Source organism: Chiloscyllium plagiosum, unplaced genomic scaffold (genome assembly GCF_037043375.1).
Source record: "Chiloscyllium plagiosum isolate Xiang-an unplaced genomic scaffold, Cpla_swu_hap1 HiC_scaffold_8, whole genome shotgun sequence".
Lineage (NCBI taxonomy): Eukaryota > Metazoa > Chordata > Chondrichthyes > Orectolobiformes > Hemiscylliidae > Chiloscyllium > Chiloscyllium plagiosum.
The window spans coordinates 32,546,327-32,567,198 of record NW_028270146.1 but is presented as its reverse complement, the minus strand read 5'-3'; the positions used below and the strand labels follow the sequence as shown (position 1 = coordinate 32,567,198).

Below are 20,872 nucleotides of genomic sequence, written 5' to 3'. Positions count from 1 at the left end.
CTGAAGAAATTTCAAATGGATGGAGGTCACCATCATGAAAATTATCAGTGACTTCCTTTAATTCTAACACCATATCCATCATTCCCTCTAATTTTGATTATATGCCTTTACAATGCTTGGCAGGTGGCACTGTTTTCCTGCACACTCTCTTCTCCATGACATTGTTTCTGTTCCATTCCTATCTGTCCTCATGTAGACAATACTTCTCTTGTATTGCTTTCTAATGCCTCTGTGCTATCATCTCATAAATCTTTGTGTCTCATTTCCTTTTATTCATTGACATATTGCCCCTTTATGACCTCATTCAAATACATTGGTCACCTTTCTGATAGTTGTTGATAATATTGGGATTTGCTATCTGCTAGCATAATGAACTCTTTAACCCCATCATTATGAATTATATAGCAGTAATCAAGTCTAGGATGAACAACAATCTCCTTCAACTGCACATCAGGAAGGATAAACTAAATAAAAATCTAAACCATGGTCATTGGTTGTCTGCTCACTGACAGTCTGATAAATTGTGACAGCAGAGAACTTGACCTGCTTTTAAATTTTACATGCAAGCATCCGCATATTTTATTCCTCACTACCAGTTAGTATCTTGCTCTGATTTATGCTGAATCTATTATCCATACCACTATCATGTCAAACAGTAGCTTATTTTATAACTGTTTCTCTGCACTGTTTTTATTTTGTTGCTACATAGCCATCTTGCTCCCTATAATCTCGACCCTTCTCTTATACCAATCTAACATTGTAACACTACATTTTTTCAGTAATAATGTGAAAATAAAATTGGAAACTGCAACACCTAAGATCTAATTGGAATGTTGTCAAGCACTTTAAAGGCTACCAAACAGAATTCACCTGTTTGCACTGAATATTTGCACAATATATGTTCAGCAAATGTTGTGCTTCTGGGATAATTCCCTGTTCGACAAACCTGAGCTAAGAGAAAGGGTCTTGGAAGTTAGGATTTTTGTTCTAGGGTGGTGGGCGACATGATTGTGGCATGGGCACAGGTGGACTAAGGTAGAAGGCCTGTCTGCATTCCAGCATTGTAAGCATTTTTTTTGAAAAAAAGTAAAACATGAAATGTTGCTTTAACTCTTAGATTCAAAGAAACCAATGGCAAGCAAAAAAATTGAAAAATCAAGTTAAATTACTTGTGAAACGAAGAAACACAGTAATCTTTCTTTAAACTTCCATAAGAACAAAGGCAGATGTTGACATAAAGGTGCTTCGAGAGCAAGGAAATTTGACTAGTGAAATATTAACATCTCTGAGCATAGAAGATTAAAAATAGTAGCTGGGGAACAAAAATTAAAATAACTCAATAAAGTCAAAGGAATAAAACGCTTCAGGTATTGCTCAAGCCTCTTAACCTCTATCCACAAATTGTATGGAAGTTTGGAACTGGAAACTCAAATGATGCTTCATGAGCTATTCTAGAGCTGGAAGAGCTGGAAACATAGCTAGAGTTGAGGAGCAGAGAGCAAGAGAGAGGCCTGGGTATTCCAGTTCATAAAATTGGAACTGGAATTATAAGTACACAGATTTAACTGGATTAAAACTTCAAAGGAAAATTCTCCATCTCCCAATAACAAATTCCCTGCCCCAGAACCAAGCCTTGAGGTTTGTAAATATTGCTAAATTTGTAAATTTGAAGAAGTTGAAGTTGAATTCTTTTTCACTACCTTTAAAAGTAACAGGTAACCATGATGCCACAAGAAATGTGGACTCTCATGATCCAGAGTCAGTTAACCAGGAAAGTTCGAGGTTTGTTCCATGCTGACCCCTAAGATGTTCCTTGGTTATTACGAGACAAAATCTGTCATCCTTCACATTTATGAACTGGTCCTAAAGGCATATCACCTGTAATTCAGGCTTACTTCAACAGGCAAAGTGCAATAATGAGCATTTTGTATAATAATGTAGGCAAGTTTTAAAAAAATATTTAAAGGGGAAATGTTTTTAAATGTCTTAACAACTTGACAGCTCCCTTGTTGACAGCTATGTAGATGGTTCCTTTAGACAGTGAGTTTTGACATTTCCAATGAATTGGTGCACTTATTACAAACGTCATTCTTTTAACAATATCAATGGCCACTTAACCTCCTCCATAGACATCCTGGGATCATTTTCAAAGGATATCTTTACTTTCTAAATGGGTACCCTACTATCCAAACAATTCTGCAATATTTAGATCTAACACTACCTATTCTAATGATCACATTCCTCATCTCTGGATAATATAAATCGGACATGACTTTGGGTAGCTACTGTTTTACATGGGTAACTGCTACTGTGCACCACAGGTTGCAATTTCGAAGTGGTCCACATTGCTCTCCCACAACCTAACCAGAACAATGAATATGATAGTGGCTGAAATCCAGGTTAGGATTTGTGGATTCTGGCTTTCAGGAGTTAGTTTTGTAATGATGTCATTGTGAAAATTCAGTGTTAAGATCAGTTTCCTTGTTGGAACCACTGACAGCAACCTAGACTAGGACAGGTTGAAATAACACTTCATTCAGGGTTTTGTGGACCGGTTAGCTCAGTTGGATTGATGGTTATTAACATGATGTCAGAGGAAGACAAGTATAGGGGAGGCATTGACCTAGTGGGGGGTGTTATCATTCAACTTTTAATCCAGAGATCCAGGTAATGTTCTGTGGACCAAGCTTCAAATCCCGCCATGTGGAATGTGGATTTCCAAAGGATTTTCTTTATTTACCCACTTTGTCCAGTGTCTGTTAAATGCTTGTTATAAAAACAGAACAAAGTAATGATGCACTTGATATAAATGCATTAATATTGGTTAAAATTCCAAAAGTTAAACATTGAACTTGGTGTACATCGATAATGCAGAGGAATACTCTTCTTAGAAACTGGGCAGTTTCTTTATTAATAGTCATTTAAGTGCGCAGTTTTCTATTTCTTTTTCAGATGAATAATTTAAATATTGTAAAAGTTGATGCCACCATTTAACCTGCCATTTTAAACATTTCAATGTTGGCACTTATCTAATTTGGTTAAATGACTTATTGCAGTTTTTTTGATGTGAATAGAATTCTTTGTTTTAACTCCATAGTGTGAAATTTTGCTTAAGACTTGATATTATTTTTCTTGGAGTGCATAATATTTTTCCAATAAATGTAGTCAAAGATTAATTAACTGAAATGATGTTAAGAACTTGGAACATTTGGAGAGACTGGCAATGTTAAGTGAGGATTTTGGGTGGATTTATTTTACTTATTGTTTTGCTTTCCTTTTACAGATTTTAAAGTTTTTCCTTTCTTTCCTTGGCGAGCATATATCTAAGAGATCAGTTAATTAAGTCGGCAGGTACTGTAGGTGCCATGGACGTTTAAGAACTTATTCTAACATGACCATCTAATTTATAGTAATCCCATGAAATGAGTGGCATATGTAATTAATCATTGAACATTCTGTTTTTGCTTATGCTAGCTTACTATGCATGAAATAGATATTAACATTTCTTATCATATTTTAAATTAATATACAAAAAAATTGGAAATACTCGGTCAGAGGTCATCTGTGGTAAAATAAAAACTAGAGTCAATTGGTCTGAGTTTGAGTCTGGGTCTGTGACTGTATTTTAAGATGGAGATTGATGGGCATTCATCAGTAACATTTCCCGTAACAGGTGCAGCAATATGTTAAGGTCAACCATTTTTATGTAAATTGTGCCAGAAGTAACCATTACATTTTTAACAGCTTTTGGACTCTACATGATCACCTATTTAAATTTATGAAAAACTCCATGTAAATTGCACACAAAGCACCAACAAAAACAAATTGCCATAATTGCTAAATATTCTCATTGTAATTAAGCTATCACAAATATGCAATCTTGAGTATTCACGAAAAAAGGCAAATTTTGTCAAAGTTTTTCATGTTTTTATTTTACTTTTCATTCAGTAGGTAAAAATTCTTTGACATGTCTTTTCTCAGCAATCCTCAAGTTTTGTGCCACTAAGTGATTATTAATATGAAATCTGCAAGACATTCTAACAAAATGTTGTTAGCATGTACGCTTAAGCCTTGTCATGTAATAAAGTATGTTTGCTAAAGACCAATTTTAACTGTGTAATTCACAAAATCAGAATAATTATAGCAGAAAATTATGTCCTTCCTGTGTTTACAAAGTAGACACTGCAAGCGTATTGAATAAGTAGACTTCTGCAGCAGCTATCATTTTATGCAGATGCAGAATTAAGACCAGTTTCGAAGTTGTCACCACTGCAACATCAATTAGTTCCCTAAATTACATAAATTACATAAATTAATGTGCCCTTCAGTGGACCTGGGGTCATTTGATTTATACAGAAAATGAACATTTGAACGCTGTAGCTAGCCATAACAATAGCTGACAAAATACTTGAATAAATTAGTTCATTTAAGGACGTCTGGAATTGCCAACATTATCATAAGCATACAAAGTCTTCACTTCCATCTGTCCATTGAGCTTACTAAGCAATTATATTTTTGTCATCTGTTACCTGTCTTTCTTTTCTAGATTTAAGGAGATTTTCTTTCCCTCCCCTTTAAATGGATGGTATCTATTTCTGCCTATTAAATTGCCTTTTTCCTCTTTCTTTCGGATCTCTGCCCTTCAGAATTGGCCTATGGCTTGAGCTGATTTCATATCATCTTCCACTATCTATCTGTCTCCCATGTTTTCTCTCTCCTGTTTCAGCAACAGCTCTTATCAACACAGCATCGTGCGAAATTGGGGCGGCGGGAGTGTTACATCATATCAATCTCCCCTTTCCTTCAGCTCTTCACAGATCTACAGGGACTTCGGTAGGGAGAAAGTTGTGTTTCAAAAACCTACTGGGGACATCAGGTAAAGTGTTTCAAACTTTAATTGTGGATAAACCCTTTTAGTCTTTTTCCTTCAGTTCTACATAAAACATTTTCCTTATCTCCCCATGCATCAGCTGTGTATGCTTCTGATAATGAGATTTAAGGACACATTCCAGCTTTCTAATATTGTATGTCGAGCACTAATACCCTTTTACGGCTAATTGAAAATTATACTTGAATTAACCTCAGAAAGCAAATTCAAACCACATTAATGCTGATGAAACATTTTAAACCCATAGTGCTGCTTGGGAAACCTTTGCAATTTTGACTTTTAAATTCATACGCTTGATACTAATTCTCACATTCTTTAATCATTGTTCTCAAAGCTCAATTTTTATTGTCTATGAATCACTGACCTTGTAATCAGTAAAACAAATAAATACCCAAGACAGATTAGAAGATTATTGTTCATGAAGTGCTGAGACCAATTTCTCTAACATTATCAAATTTTTGAGTTTCTTATTCCTTTTCAGTGCAGTAAGTCTATTTTTTTGCCAAAATAAGTTTTATTTTACCTTTAGAGATTGAACACAAAATTCTAATCAGATACAAAAGCAGAGAAATTGCTGGAAAAAGCTCAGCAGGTCTGACAGCATCTGTGAAGAGAAGTTAGAGTGAATGTTTGGGGTCAAGTGACGCTTCTTCTGAATGGATTTCTAATGTCTCTTTGCACTCTATTAACATTCAGTTCATGAAAAGTTACAATTAAATTAAAGCAAACTGTAATTGTTGACAAAGGTGCTAATAACATGTTAACAGCTGCCATTGCTTAAAGAGTAATTCTTTGTGGAAATGGATTTCCACCAGAAGATGTAGCTTCCAAACCATGCAATATCCTTCTTTATGAAAAGGATTCAGGAATACGGTATGGTTTGGAACAAAATGCTTTCATGTTGATATTTTTATGCTTTAAAAAGATACAATACACTGCACTAACTTGTATTCATAACAAAGACTAATTTGTATCGTTTTTCATTTTGCGATTTATGTTAAATTCATACAATGTAAATACCTCACCAATCCAGGTTGCTCTTTTTCAGTCTGAAGCTAGCAGGAGATGGTAGTGTGTGTGTGTTTGTGTGTGTTGGGTGGTGTGGGGTGAAGGTAGTTGACATCTTTTTGTAAGCACACTAACTATGCCACAGCAAGTGAATAGGAAGTCAACTGGAATGCTGTCATTTATTGCAGAAGATTTAGGATTAGGGAAGTTTTGCTACAGTTGCACAGTATGATTTCACACCTGGATTACTGCATGATTTGTCTCCTAATTTTGAGAGAATATATTTGAGAGAAGGTTCACTTGACTAATATTGTGACTGGGGTTATTTTATGTGGAAAGGTTGGACAAATTATATCCACTTAGGTTTAGATGAATAAGAGGTGATCTTATTGAGAAATAAAGGCTTGAGGGAACTTTCTTGTGAGAGAAAGTAGATCTAGGTGACCACTTAGATTTGAAAAGTAAGTGGTCTTAAATGGAACATCAGTAAGATTTCTTTTTCTCTGAGAGTTGTGAATTATTGGATTTCTTTTCCTGCTCAAGCAGTAGCAGTCCAGCTATTGAATACTTTTATGACAGTTAGATTGATTCTTTAATAACAAGCAAGTTAGAGTTTATTGGGGCTGGATGGGAATGTGGAGTTGGAACCACAATTGGATCAGTCACAATCTTACTGAATGGAAGGATAGGTTTAAGGGATTGAACAAAAATACAGAGAACAAAGAAAATTTACAGCCCAGGAATAGGCCCTTCGGCCCTCCAAGCCTGAGTCGATCCAAATTGGAAATGTGGCATTGGAACCACAATTAAATTAGCCATAATCTTCCTGAATGGTTGAATGTTGAGGCCTCCTGGGATAATCTAGGCTCTGCATTCCTGCCACATCATGTTGTGAATGTTGGAGAAGCTGGAGACTCATTTCCCTCTAACTAATGCACCTAACACTATGGGCAATTTAGCATGACCAATTCACCTGAGCTGCACATCTTTTAACTGTGGGAGGAAACCGGAGCACCCGGAGGAAACCCACGCAAACATGGGGAGAATGTGCAAACTCCACACAGACAATCACCCGAGGCTGGAATTGAATCTGGGACCCTGGTGCTGTGAGGCAGCAGTGCTAACCACTGAGCCACCGTGCTGCCCCCTAAACAATCTCGCCTTTAAACAATCACCAACCACCAGATCATTGTTCACAGCAAACTGATCGGTTTTCACGACAACACCGTACAACACTGTCACGGTGGACACTGCAAGACGTGTCAGAGTGTCGACATGGATACCACCATAACACGTGGGGACACCACCCACCATGTATGCGTCAGGTACTCATGTAACTCGGTCAACGTTGTCTATCTCATATGCTGTAGGCAAGGTTGCTGTGAGGCATGGTACATTGGCGAGACCGAGCAAAGGCTACAGCAACAGAAGAATGGACACTGCACAACAATTACCAGATAGGAGTGTTCCCTCCCAATTGGAGAACACGTTAGCATTTCAGGACATTTAACCTCAGACCTTCAGATGACCATCCTCCAAGACAGACAGGCAACAATGTGAAATGGCCGAGCAGAGGCTGATAACCAAGTTTGGTACCCATGAGGATGGCCTCAACCGGGATCTTGGGTTCATGTCACACTACAGGTGACCCCACTGCTCTACACTCTCTCTCTCTCTCTCTCTCTCTCTCTCTCTCATTCACACTCTCTCTCTCTCTCTCTCTCTCATACACATTCTCTCTCTCGCACACACTCTCTCTCTCACACACACACTCTCTTTCTCACACACACACACACTCTCTCTCTCTCTCTCTCTCTCTCACACACACTCTGTCACACTCACACACTCTCTCCCACTCGCACACACTCTCTCCCACTCGCACACACTCTCTCCCACTCACACACACTCTCTCCCACTCACACACTCTCTTACACTCACACACTCTCTCGCATTCACACACATTCTCACACACACTCTTACACACTCTCTCTCCCTCACTCTCTCTCCCTCACTCTCCCATGCTCTCTTACTGTCTCTCAGACACACACGCACTCACTCTCTCATACGTTCACACATACACACTCACACTTACACTCACATGCACCCTCTCTCAGACTTAAACCCCTTTACACACATACTCTCACACATACGCATACACACACACTTTCACAGACACTCATACCACCACCAACTGCCCCCTCCCTCCCCATACACACACACACACAGACACATAAGTTTGTGGGGTGAATTTATACTTGCAGAATTACGTACTGCATGAACCTATGTAAGATTCTCTAAATCCATTTTTTAGAAATAGAATCAGTTTGAACATTGGGGCAAAGATAGCCTCACACAGGGCACCTCACACCTTCAATGCATTATCTAAGCTGACATGGCACCTATTGTTAAAGTTCACTTGAGAATGTAACTTTAAAAAAATGTTCTGGGACTTACATATGAAAGAACTGAAATTAACATGGTCATTCTAAAAGATGAGAGACTTAACAAACAATCCAGTCATTTCCAATATATAATTTCAGTTGCATCACACTGTAAACATTTGCTATAAATTCTGTGTCTTACGATCTTGTACTCCACAACCACCTGACAAAGGATCAGTGCTCCGAAAGCTAGTGCTTTCAAATAAATCTGTTGGACTATAACTGGTGTTGTGTGATTTTTAACTATGTACATGCTGCAAAGGCTATTGCTGAATCCCAGCAATTATGCTGAAGACTGGTACTCCAGACCTGGCCACATCAGTAGCAAAGCTGTCCCAGTATAGCTACAACACTTGAATCTACCAGGAAATGTGGGAATTTATTTGGGGATGACCTGCCACAAAATACAGGTCAAATCCAACCCAGCTAATTACCACCCCATCAATCAAGATTTAGAATGCATAAGGTGGGGAAGGAAACTGCAGGGGATGGGCACACTTGAAATGTGGAGCTGATTCAAGGAACAGCTACTGCGTGTCTTTGATAAGTGTCAGGCAGGGAGGAAATGGTCGAGCGAGGGAGCCGTGGTTTATGAAAGAAGTTGAATCTCTTGTCAAGGGAAGAAGAAGGCTTATGTTAGGATGAGACGTGAAGGCTCAGTTAGGGCGCTTGAGAGTTACACATTAGCCAAGAAAGACCTAAAGACAGAGCTAAGAAGAGCGAGGAGGGGAAATGAGAAGTAATTGGCAGGTAGGATCAAGGAAAATCCTAAAGTTTTCTATGGGTGTATCAGGAATAAAAGAATGACTAGAGAAAGACTAGGACCAATCAAGGATAGTAGTGGGAACTTGTGCGTGGAGTCCGAGGAGTCGGGGGAAGCACTAAATGAATATTTTTTGTCAGTGGAAAAAGACAGTGATGTCAAGGAGAAGACGGAGATACAAGCCAATAGACTAGGCGGGATTGAGGTTCACGAGAAGGTGTTAGCAATTCTGGAAGTTGCAAAAATAGGTAAGTCCCCTGGGTTCTATAGCTTTTATCATAGGATTCTCTGGGAAGCAAGGGTAGAGATTGCAGAGCCTTTGGCTTTGATCTTTATGTTGTCATTGTCTACAGGAATAGTGCCAGAAGACTGGAGGATAGTAAATGTTGTCCCCTTGTTCAAGAAGGTGAGTAGAGATGACCCTGGTAATTATGGACCTGTGAGCCTTACTTCAGTCGTGGGTAAAGTGTTGGAAGAGGTTATAAGAGATAGGATTTATAATCATATAGAAAGGAATAAGTTGATTAGGGATAGTCAACACAGTTTTGTGAAGGGTAGGTCATGCCTCACAAACCTTATTGAGTTCTTTGAGAAGTTAACCAAACAGGTGGATGAGGGTAAAGAGGTTGATGTGATGTATTATGAATTTCAGTAAGGTGTTTGATAAGGTTCCCCACGGTAGGCTGTTGCAGAAAAGACGGAGGCATGAGATTGAAGTGATTTAGTGGTTTGGATCAGAAAGTGGCTTGCTGAAAGAAGACAGAGAGTGGTGGTTGATGGGAAATGTTCATCATGGAGTTCAGTTACGAGTGGTGTACCACAAGGATCTGTTTTGGGTGCACTGTTGTTTGTCATTTTTATAAATGACCTAGATGTGGGCATAGAAGGATGGGTTAGCAAATTTGTGCATTACATTAAGGTCGGTAGAATTGTGGATAGTGCTGAAGGATGTTGCAGGTTAAGAGAGACATGGATAAGCTGCAGAGCTGGGCTGAGAGGTGGCAAATGGCATTTAATGCAGAAAAGTGTGAGGTGATTCACCTTGGAAAGAGTAACAGGAATATACATTACTGGGCTAATGGTAAGATTCTTGGTAGTGCAGTTGAGCAGAGAGATCTTGGTGTTCATGTATATAGATCCCTGAAAGTTGCCACCCAGGTTGATAGGGTTGTTAAGAAGTTATACAGTGTGTTAGCTTTTATGAGTAGAGGGATTGAGTTTCGGAGTCACGAGATCACGCTGCAGCAGTACAAAACTCTGTTGCGGCTGCACTTGGAATATTGCGTACAGTTCTGGTCACCGCATTATAGGAAGGATGAGGATGCTTTGGAAAGGTTTCAGAGGAGATTTACCAGGATGTTGCCATGTAGGGAGGGAGGGGCTTATGAGGAAAGGTTAAGGGACTTGAGGCTGTTTTTGTTAGAGAGAAGATTATTGAGATGTGACTTAATTGAGACATATAAGATAATCAGGAGTTTAGATAGAGTGAACAGTGAGAATCTTTTTCCTCGGATGGTGATGGCTAGCATGAGGGGACAGCTTTAAATTGAGGGGTTTTAGATATAGGACAGATGTCAAAGGTAGTTCCTTTACTCAGAGTATTAGGGGCGTGGAACGCACTGCCTACAACAGTAGTAGACTCGCCAACTTTAAGGTCATTTAAATAGTCATTGGATAAACATATGGATGAAAATGGAATACTGCAGGGGAGATGAGCTTCAGGCTGGTTCCACAGCTCAGCACAACATCGAGGGGCAAAGGGCCTGTACTGCACGGTTATGTTCTAATCATCAGCAATGTAATAGAAGATATCAGCATCAGTGCTGTCAAGTGGCACTTGCAGGTCAATAATTTGTTCATTTTGAGTTCAGCTAGACCCATTTGGCTCCTGATCTCATTGCTGCTTGGTCCAAATATGAATAAACAGCTGAACTCGAGGGGAAGTGAGTATGTCTGCCCTTAACATTAAGGCAGCATTTGACAGAGTGTGGCATCATAAGCCCTAGCCTACTGGAGTTAATGGAAATTGAGGGAGAGGAGGACTTTCTGCTGATTTGTCATATTTGCATAATGGAAAGTGATCATGGCTTTTGATCAGTCCCAGGACATTGCTGTAGGAGTTCCTCAGGTTAGTGTCCAAGGCTCAAACATCTCCAACCAATTCATTGATCGCCTCTATCTGATCAGAAATGGGGATGTTTGCTCATTGCACAGTGCTCAGTATTGTTTGCCACTCCTCAGATACTGAAACCGTCTGCATTCAAATACAGCAAGACTTGGACAACATAATGGCTTGGATTGATAGTGACAAATAACAGTCTTGCCACACGAGTGCCAAGTAACGACTCTTTCCAACAATCTGATCACTACCCAATGGTATTCAATAGTGTTAACATTACTGAATCCTCAAATATCAACATCCTGGGGGAAGTATCTCATAAACCAAAGCGGACCTGGTTAATAAATAAAATGAATTCAAGAACATGCCCGAGACTGGGAATTCTGTAGCATCTAACACACCTCCTGACTCACAACCTGTGCACAAGGCACAATTGAGGAGAGTGAAGGATTACTTTTCAGTTGCCTGGATGGATGCACCACAAAGGACACAGTCACCTGTTGGATTGATACCCGTTGTAATATCTTCAATGCTCACTTCGTGTAGTACCGCATACAGTGGCAGCAGGGAATGTCATCAATAAGTTGCACTGCAACAACTCACTCAGAATCCTTTGACATCACCTTCTCAATCCTTGACCTCTATCATCAAGAAATGAAAGGGCAGCATATACCTGTGAGAACCCAGCTGCAAGTTCCCCTCCAAGTAACCTTTCCTTAATTGTCACTGGGATGAATTCCTGGAACTCACTGCCTCAAAGCATTGTGGGTATACTTAGTCTTCATGGACTGCAAAAGTCAAGAAGTCAGCTTTTCGAAACAAATCAGGGATGGGCAATAAATGCCGTTCTACTCAGCAATGCTGATATCCTGTGAACGACTTGCACTGAAGTGAGTTATTTTTAATCTGGGAAGTATCTTGAGTTTTATAGAATAAGAAAATGGATACAATTATTTTGAGAGTTCCAAAAGGCAATGAACCCATTACACATTGAAATGATTTTATGAAGGCTTGGTCATGTTTGATTAAATTAGTTGAGTTACTTGAGGAAATCAGCGTGCCAAGATAAAGCTAGCATTGTTAATATATTGAGTCTTTTTCAGAAAGAGCTTGATAAGTTGCCAGTGAAGGTCTTATGAAAATTTTAAAAATGGTTGGACAGGAAAGTGACTAGCAAGTAGAACCAAGTAACTGGATGTTGCACAGATTAGCTATTTGTGATTATACTATGTCTCTTTGGGAAATGTTAGAAACACCGCTGTTTCCCATTTATAGAAATGGTTTGAACAAAGTTTGCAGTGATAATAAAATTGTAGGGTGGCGAGCACGGTGACAAGGAGGAGGAGAACAGTGAAAAATATAATCAAACCTGTAGGATTAATGGCATTGGAGGATCATATAAGTGCAGATAAAATATTTTTTAAAGGTGGGAGTTTTGTTTAAAAATGGAAAAAGGAATTCCAGTTTTTATATATTGTTGCAGAAATTTAGTTCATGGTTAATGTTAATATTTAGAGATGTTTAGTTCTTGGACGATCATTGTCCCAGGATGAGTAATTCAGAGGCCGAGGTTAATGCACTGGAGACACGTCCAAATCCTACTATGGCAGCTGGTAGAATTTAATTCAATTAATCAATCTGGAATTGAAAGTTAGCCTCAATACTGGTGATCATGAAACTATTATTAATCATGGAAAAAATGTATCTGATTTGTTAATATCCTCGAGGAAAAGAAATCTGACATCCACCTACATGTAACTCCAGAACCACTGATAAAGTATCTTTTAGCACACCCATGAAATGGCTTAGGATGTTACTTAGTTTAAGGGCAATTAAGCATCGACAGCAAATGCTAACCTTATCAGCAATTTCCAAATCTCAAAAAGAAATAAATCTTTAAAAATATTGTTATGAAGGTAAAGTAATTAAGATGCAAGGCTTGAGTGGACTATCAGAACGCCTAAAGCAATGGAAATGCAGAAGGCTACTCATTTTTGTTTAAAGAGTCAGAAGGGAAAAGAACAAACAAAAAAATTAGGTCATTACATCATGGAGATAAGTGGAGCTCAGGAAGCATTTCATGTTTCAATCTAGGGTTGCAGTTTGGACTCACCTGAGAGAAGTTAGCCAAGATAAATGATAGTGAAAGCACTGACTTCACCATTGAACATGTGAACGGTGGGTGAGGCTTAATTTCAAATTGAATTTTATGGAGGATCAGAAATTGGGAAGTTCCCTAATTTTAAAGCTGCTGGTAGACCTCAGTGTCTTATTGCATTTGAAAGTAGCCAGCTGATTAGCATGGGAATACTGGAAAAGTAACCAGAACAAGGTCTGTAGTATAAATAAAGGAGGTAAAAACAATGACTGCAGATGCTGGAAACCAGATTCTGGATCAGTGGTGCTGGAAGAGCACAGCAATTCAGGCAGCATCCGAGGACAGGCAAAATCGACGTTTCGGGCAAAAGCCCTTCATCAGGAATAATACCCTGTAGTATAAATAAGTTGAATGGCAGTTTTACTTCTGAGAATAGCTGGAACTGAAGAAAACTCTCCAACGGACCGCAACAGACATATGGATGATCCCATAAGATTGATATGTCGTAGAAGGAAAATCTTTTTGGAAATAGGAAGTAATTCTGAATTGTGTATAGTTTCTAGATATGTTAAATGAATAATGTTTGTTATGGTTAAACCTTTAAAATATAATAATGTTTATTTTTGTTTGAAAAAAGTAAACATTTTGTGTTGTGATTCCATTGGTAAAAACAAGTGTTATAATTTCAGCTGATGTCAGTAGTGGACAAGTCAGATCCCAGACTAAAATCTGTCTTAATTGACCATGTTTTATTTTAGTTTTAACAGGTAGATTCCTACTGAAGAACAAGCACTCAGTATTGTAGAACTGAGTTTAACAATAAAATAGAAGCCAAAGAAATGAAGCTAAAATAGAATAAGTCAGCCTATTTACAGTTTAAATTTATAATAGAAACTTAAAGATTTTGAAGCACATGGTAACATATCATTAATCCCCTATATGCTGCTTCAGTGATTCCAAAAACATCCCTATATAGTACCCAAAAGCACATCTTGTATAGTACTTACACCAGAGAAAGATTTCCTTCTCTAACAATTGATTTAACATGAATTCCATTCCCAGCCTGGAACATCTGATAGCATTTTCCAGGAACCTTCATACACCTGAACTTCAATGTTCTCAGTCCTCATAAGACTAGTTTAGGGTTTTACCTAAATACTCCTGGTCTGACACTATTACTAAACTTTTTTTTTCTAAAGTAATTTATTAAGAAATCTAACTATTTTCTCCTTTCTGAGAAAAGTTGCTTTATAAATTCATCTTCATCCAAGACCTCTGTAGAACTGTCCCAGACTGAATCCTAAAAATAACCCCTTCTTTTCCAAGCTAGATGTGTTTCCCATAAGCTTTTAAAATCAAATCCAGGAACTTCTAATTGAAACCTGTTTAATATGGTATTCTGTTTATCTTGCGAGTTTGTAAACTCTGAGAAGTAGTGACCAAATAACCTACATACTTCATTGTGGTTATACTTGCCAACAGGCTTTCTATGTGCTTTTACATTGATATGTGCAGCTAATAGTAATCCTGAATAAAATAACTCTCTTGACATGATTACTGGGACCTGGGGAATGGGCAAGAAAAGGTTTGTTAACTTAGACAGAACATGAGCTACACAGAGTCTAAACAAGGAAGTATAAGTTAGGATATTGAATTCAGTGTTAAACAAAGCAAAATAAATGCAAGAAAAAGAAGATTGGTTAAAGACAGCGAAAGAATACCAAGAAAACCTGATTTATTTTTCAAAGAAATCCCAACAACAATTGAAATTTGATGGAATGCAGTTCTACAATTTGGCAGTGAAGTTTCATTGCCTAAGGTGTTTGTTGTTTGTTGTTGAAACTTAGCACGTCTTGACAAGTTAACTTGTATTTGAATGAAGAAGCGGCAAGTTTCTCTAGCATGTTTAGTTGCTATCTGTAGGGCAAGCACTGCAACTCCATGTGGTTCAGTGTGAGCTTCTTATCAAAATACCAGTATAGCACTGCTTTTGGAGGAACAGAGCAACTCGCACAGCACCTTTGATTTTTGCATTTTGCTGTGAATATACTGATGTTGGAATTTGTTGCTTGAAGCGTACTCACCATTAATGCAACAAAATCAGGGTTGGATGTTTTTTGAACCAAGGATACGTTTTCATTTGCCCCTAAATGGAAGTTTGCTAATTCAGATAACGGATTGTGTTTGTTTAGGTTATTTGCATTCACTTCTGGCTGCCTTGCTATAGGAAAGATGTTGTTAAATTTGAAAGGGTTCAGAAAAAAATTACTAGGATGTTGCCAGAACCGGAGAGATTGAATAGGCTGAGGCTATTTTATCTGTAACTTCAGAGGTGGAAGAATAACATCATAGAAGTTTACAAAAATCATGAGGAGCATGGATAGGGTGAATAGTCAAGGTCTTTTCCCCAGGGTAGGGAGTCAAAAACTAGAAGGCATAAGTTTATGGTGAGAGACAAAATATTTAAAAGGGACTGAAAGAGCAATTTTGTCACACAAAGCATGATGTGTTCATGGAATGAGCTGCCAGAGGAAATGGTGTAGGCTGCTTCAATTACAGCATTAAGAAGGTATTTGAATGGGTATATGAATGGGAAGGGTTTCGAGGGAAATAGGCCAAATGCTGGCAGATGGGACTAGATTAATTTAGGACTTCTGGTCGGCATGCCGAGTGGACTGAAAGGTCTGTTTCTGTGCTGAATGGCTCTGTTTCATCCAAACAAAAACGAAGTACCACATGTCACTTATCAATTAAGTGACACTGAGTGTTCCTTGAAGCTTAATTTACTTTATAAATAGTTGACTATGATGATTTACCTAGCTACTAAAGAAAGATAATGTTGTCGTTTCCCAGTATCAATTTTTAATATATTTTTATGTCAATACTTTGGAATTAGATAGTAGAGATGTCTGGGGTATGTATACACAAAACTCTCGACAAATGGGGGCTCAGTGGTTAGCACTGCTGCCTCACAGTACTAGGCACCCGGGTTCGATTCCTGCCTTGGGCGACTGTCTGTGTGGAGTTTGTAAATTCTCCCCATGTCTGCATGGGTTTCCTCCGGGTGCTCCAGTTTCCTCCCACAGTCCAAAGATGTGCAGATCAGGTGAAGTGGCCATGCTAAATTGCCCATAGTGTTAGGTGCATTAGTAAACATAGAGTAGGCGAATGGGTCTGGGTGGGTTACTCTTCGGAGGGTCGGTGTGGACTTGTTGGGCCGAAGGGCCTGTTTCCACACTGTACGGAATCTAATCTAATCTAAAATCAGTTTGCAGGTTATGTACAGTTATCTCTAATTCTGGGTGCTTTTGGCTATCCATGAACAATGTTGCATGATATTGAGACTGAGTAAGTTTATAAAAGTTAAATAATGTGTAAGTGGAAAATATGACATTTTAATTGACATTAGAAATAATTTAACAAAATACTTTAGAAGAACACCTGTTTTGGTTAAAAATCAAGTCACAGGATGTTCCAGTTTGTTATAGCTATTTGTTTGATGATTTGTTAAGAGCCTTTGAATGATATGATGTGAACTTTTATGCTGGTGCTTAAAGGGGAAGTCATGGGGATCTAACCAATTGAATATTGTATGCTGCAGCTTCTTTGTGCTTGACTAAACACTAGAAATGTTGTGAACTATTGTAGACTTATGAAATGTTCAAATGTACATTTCCACTAACTTGTGTTTAAGTTTAAAAGCTAAGTGTATCAACTATCCCACAAATAATCATAGAATTTTACAGTAAAGAAAGAGGCCATTCGACCCATTGTGTCTGTACTGGCTAAGTACTAGTCATAGGGAGACAAAGGGAGGAAAACGGCCTACTTTGCCAGATACTGAAGATCAAGAAATAAAATATTGAAGTTGTTAAAATTATCTGTTAAATAAGCAGACTCGTCATAAATTATGATTTCACTGTTCTTACAGATGCAGGAGAAAATTGTGAAAGAAATAAAAATAGAAAAGCCAATAGAAATAGCTTATTCTCCTCTCCTGCAGTATCTACCTTTGGTCTTGCAGTTATAGCTACAACTTGATGCTTTTCATGTTGGTCTCTTCTGTTGGAATCATTTGTACAAATCCCAATAGGTTTCAATTGCAACTTTAAGCATTCTAAATAAAGGTGTACCACTTTATTAGAGTAAATGAGGCAGAAACACTTTGGCCTTTGATTTTTTTATTCCTACCCTCAGCACCTTCCTTTCTAGTCTGAGGAGGAATTCTTGGGGTATTCCTATCTGTCCCTTCCTTACCCCAGGTACTTGTCTTCCTTTCACTCTTCCTCCTTGAGTTTATGGGGGTGATGGTGGAAAGGTTTAGTGTTATGAATCTGCTGTCTGTCAAGTTGTTCCAAGCCCCCAAGCTATGTTATGACTGTGATGGCAAGAGTCCACTGATAATTGAGCCCAACTACACCATCGCACCATTACTATATATGTGTTGAGTCAATTATTAAAATGATCTGGTTTGTAATACTTTGCAGATTAAAATAAACATCCAGCAGGCTTCTTTAGTTAACTGAAAATAGCCTGTTTATTGTGGAAAAAAACACTTATTCAGTGGCAAACACTGGCTAATTCCTAAACTGTGATCCAAAATTAAAATTCTATTGCCTTAGTTTTGTACACAGACGCATTCATAAAACATGAGACAAGTCTCTGCAGAGATTTTTTTGGGCATAAAGAGTAGGGGAAAAAGGACTTTCTCCTCAAAAAACAAAGGATAGAATTTAATGAGTTGTCATGTCTACTCTCTCAATGAAGCTTAATTGCTATCCGTTGAAGATTGATGATAGTTCGGATTCCAACCAACTTGAATTCAGGTCTTAAGAAAAAACTATGATTGTGTTTTAAAGTTTTACCAGGTAGTTTGAAATACTCTTAGAGGTTCCCAGGGACTTGTACTAAGTTGGGATTTTAAGAGCAACTCTTGCAGTTTCAGGGTATCATCTTTACTTGAACCTTGGGTCTGTAAATCAGAATTCTCGGTCCAACTAGGATTTCTAGGCAACTAATACTATAGAGGCCTCCTAGTCCATTCAAAGTCTGAATCTTCTCGTAATTAAGCCAAAAATCCCATCTCTTATCTTCTTGAAACTTCTTCATTTTGGAGGGCAGAAAAGAGTTAGCCAAAGTTTTGCATCTGGAGTCACATGTATGCAAGATTGGGTAAGGATGGTAGATTTCCTTCCCTAAGGAACATTACTGAACCTTCTTTTTGTATAACAACCAACCATTAGGCTAGCTTCCAATTCCAGATATTATTGCATTTGAAGTTTACAATCGATCATGGTTGGGCTCAATCCTATTTTCCCCATGTCACTGCTTCACCTAATACGAAGTGCAGGTGGACGTAATTTTTCGTTGTAACAACGAAAATTATTTTGTTTGTTCATAATTTTACTTTTGGGTCTTTTCTGAATTGTATTCATGATTTGGAGATACCGGTGTTGGACTGGGGTGGACAAAGTTAAAAATCACACAACACCAGGTTATAGTCCAACAGGTTTAATTGGAAGCACACTAGCTTTCGGAGCGACGCTCCTTCATCAGGTGATAGTGGAGGGCTCAATCCCAACACAGAATTTATAGCAATTTTTGCTATAAAGTTTTGCTATAAATTCTGTGTTGGGATTGAGTCCTCTACTATCACCTGATGAAGGAGCGTTGCTCTGAAAGCTAGTGTGCTTCCAATTAAACCTGTTGGACTATAACCTGGTGTTGTGTGATTTTTAACTGAATTGTTTGTTATTTTCGGTTTGACAGTATGTTCTTTCATCATTGCTGTCCCTAACCATCACCAACCCCAACCCCCCATACCATCCTCCACCAACTCCAACCCATTACTCACTTTTGTGAATGTTTCATAAATCTCTCAACCTTTCTGAATAAAGGTTGAGCGGAATGGTGGCTCAGTGGTTAGCACTGCTGCCTCACAGCGCAAGGAACATGGGATCAATTCCAGCCTCGGGCAACTGTCTGTGTGGAGTTTGCACATTCTCCCTCTGTCTGCGTGGATTTCCTCTGAGTGCTCTGATTTCCTCCCATAGTCCAAAGATGTGCAGGTTAAGTGAATTGGCCATACTAAATTGCCCATAGTCTTCAGGGATATGTGGGTTAGGTGCATTAGTCAGGGGTAAATGTAGAGTTATAGGGTAGGGGAATGGGTCTGGGTAGTTACTGTTTGGAGGGTTGGTGTGGACTTGTTGGGCCGAAGGGCCTGTTTCTACACTGTAGAGATTCTGTGAATAAATTTCACATTTATTAGAAATTGACAGCTCTACCGTACTACCTCTACACACCTAACTGCTTTTGTTAACTGCATAATCATGAGAAGAGATTTCTATTTTATCAGCCTGGATTTGAACTCCACTTTGCATGGACTGTAATTTCCAGTAAACTGACTCAGCCTTGTCTATATTTTTGAGCGTTATGCTGTAGAAGTCAATAGGTTAATGTGTGGCATACTTCCAAACTGCATCTATAAAGTGAAATTGTGACACAGTGAACCATATTTGCTGTTAATTACTCATTTATAGCCTATAAATTGGACTTAGCAAGGGAGTTGGGACAAGTTGAATTGTCCATCTTTTTGGTCAACAAATAGTGCATGAAGAAGTGTGGGTGCAGTGAAACACCGGGTTGCATCTGCTGTTTTACTTTATTTTTCCTTGCACTTTATATGCCATTGCTTGATCTAATACTTCTGTAGCTTGTCAATGATAATTGAAAAGCATCCACACATTATTTACTGGTGATATTCTTTTTTTAATTGTTAGCCATTTAAAAAAATAAGCGTGGAATTTTCCCTTCCCTGGTGTGGCATGGGCAATGGTTGGAAATTTGGGAAAGTACAGAGAAGGTGAAATGACTCAGGATCCCTTAAATTTCCAATGGTAATTTCAAAATCTCAGTAATAAGTGGTGACCACCCTGTTCCAATGTATCTGCGTCTCATTAAGAGCTCACCTTGTTTATGCACAACTTTCAGTTTTCCTCTCCTTCCCTGAGAGACTAGATGGTGCAAATTCCCAACATACAAGTCAGACTGATGGCTGGAGCTCGGCAATTGCTTGTTCTGGACATCATGCAACTCTGTCTTCACCATATTGTCCCTGCATTGTCTTTGGCCACCATCCCCTTCCACTCTTCATCCACATGTCATCAGTGACACGCTGCAAGCCTTTCACATCACCCGCCCGCTGTTGCACCAACTCAAGCACTATATCAGCTCTTCAACACTTCACTTTGGAGCTCAGGATCATCCTAGATTTGTACGCATCTGGCAGGCCACTTTGCATGCAGGGCCACGTGTACATCTACACAGGATGCATATTATGACTCTTAGCTTGCTTCCTCAGCACTCACTCATTTTGTGCTTACTTGGAGGTTGCCAGCCTCTGTGATTCCATAATACTACCCATATAGCTTCAATTTGCTGCCCTTCAGCAGGACTTTCATTGTTCAAGCAAGCATTACTGTTATGTTGTGCACACTAGTTGTCTTCTTGTCATATCAATGAAGTGAATGCTTTCAGACAAAGGCACTTAAAG

At 38.6% G+C, this 20,872-nt stretch overlaps 1 protein-coding gene across 5 annotated transcripts in view; it reads left to right on the top strand.

Annotated features, from left to right (window-relative positions):
• The window catches only part of ppp4r4 (protein phosphatase 4, regulatory subunit 4), a 186,495-nt gene that overhangs the window by 36,378 nt on the left and 129,245 nt on the right, over positions 1–20,872 (top strand). For 2 of the 5 annotated variants that reach the window (XM_043697169.2, XM_043697170.2), the window contains exon 3: positions 4,727–4,876. The exons of 2 other annotated variants lie outside the window; for them this stretch is intronic. In XM_043697169.2, coding sequence (XP_043553104.1) covers positions 4,727–4,876 — 150 coding nt within the window. The remainder of the gene's footprint in view (positions 1–4,726; positions 4,877–20,872) is intronic. One more of the 5 variants, XM_087989669.1, reaches the window with a different exon arrangement.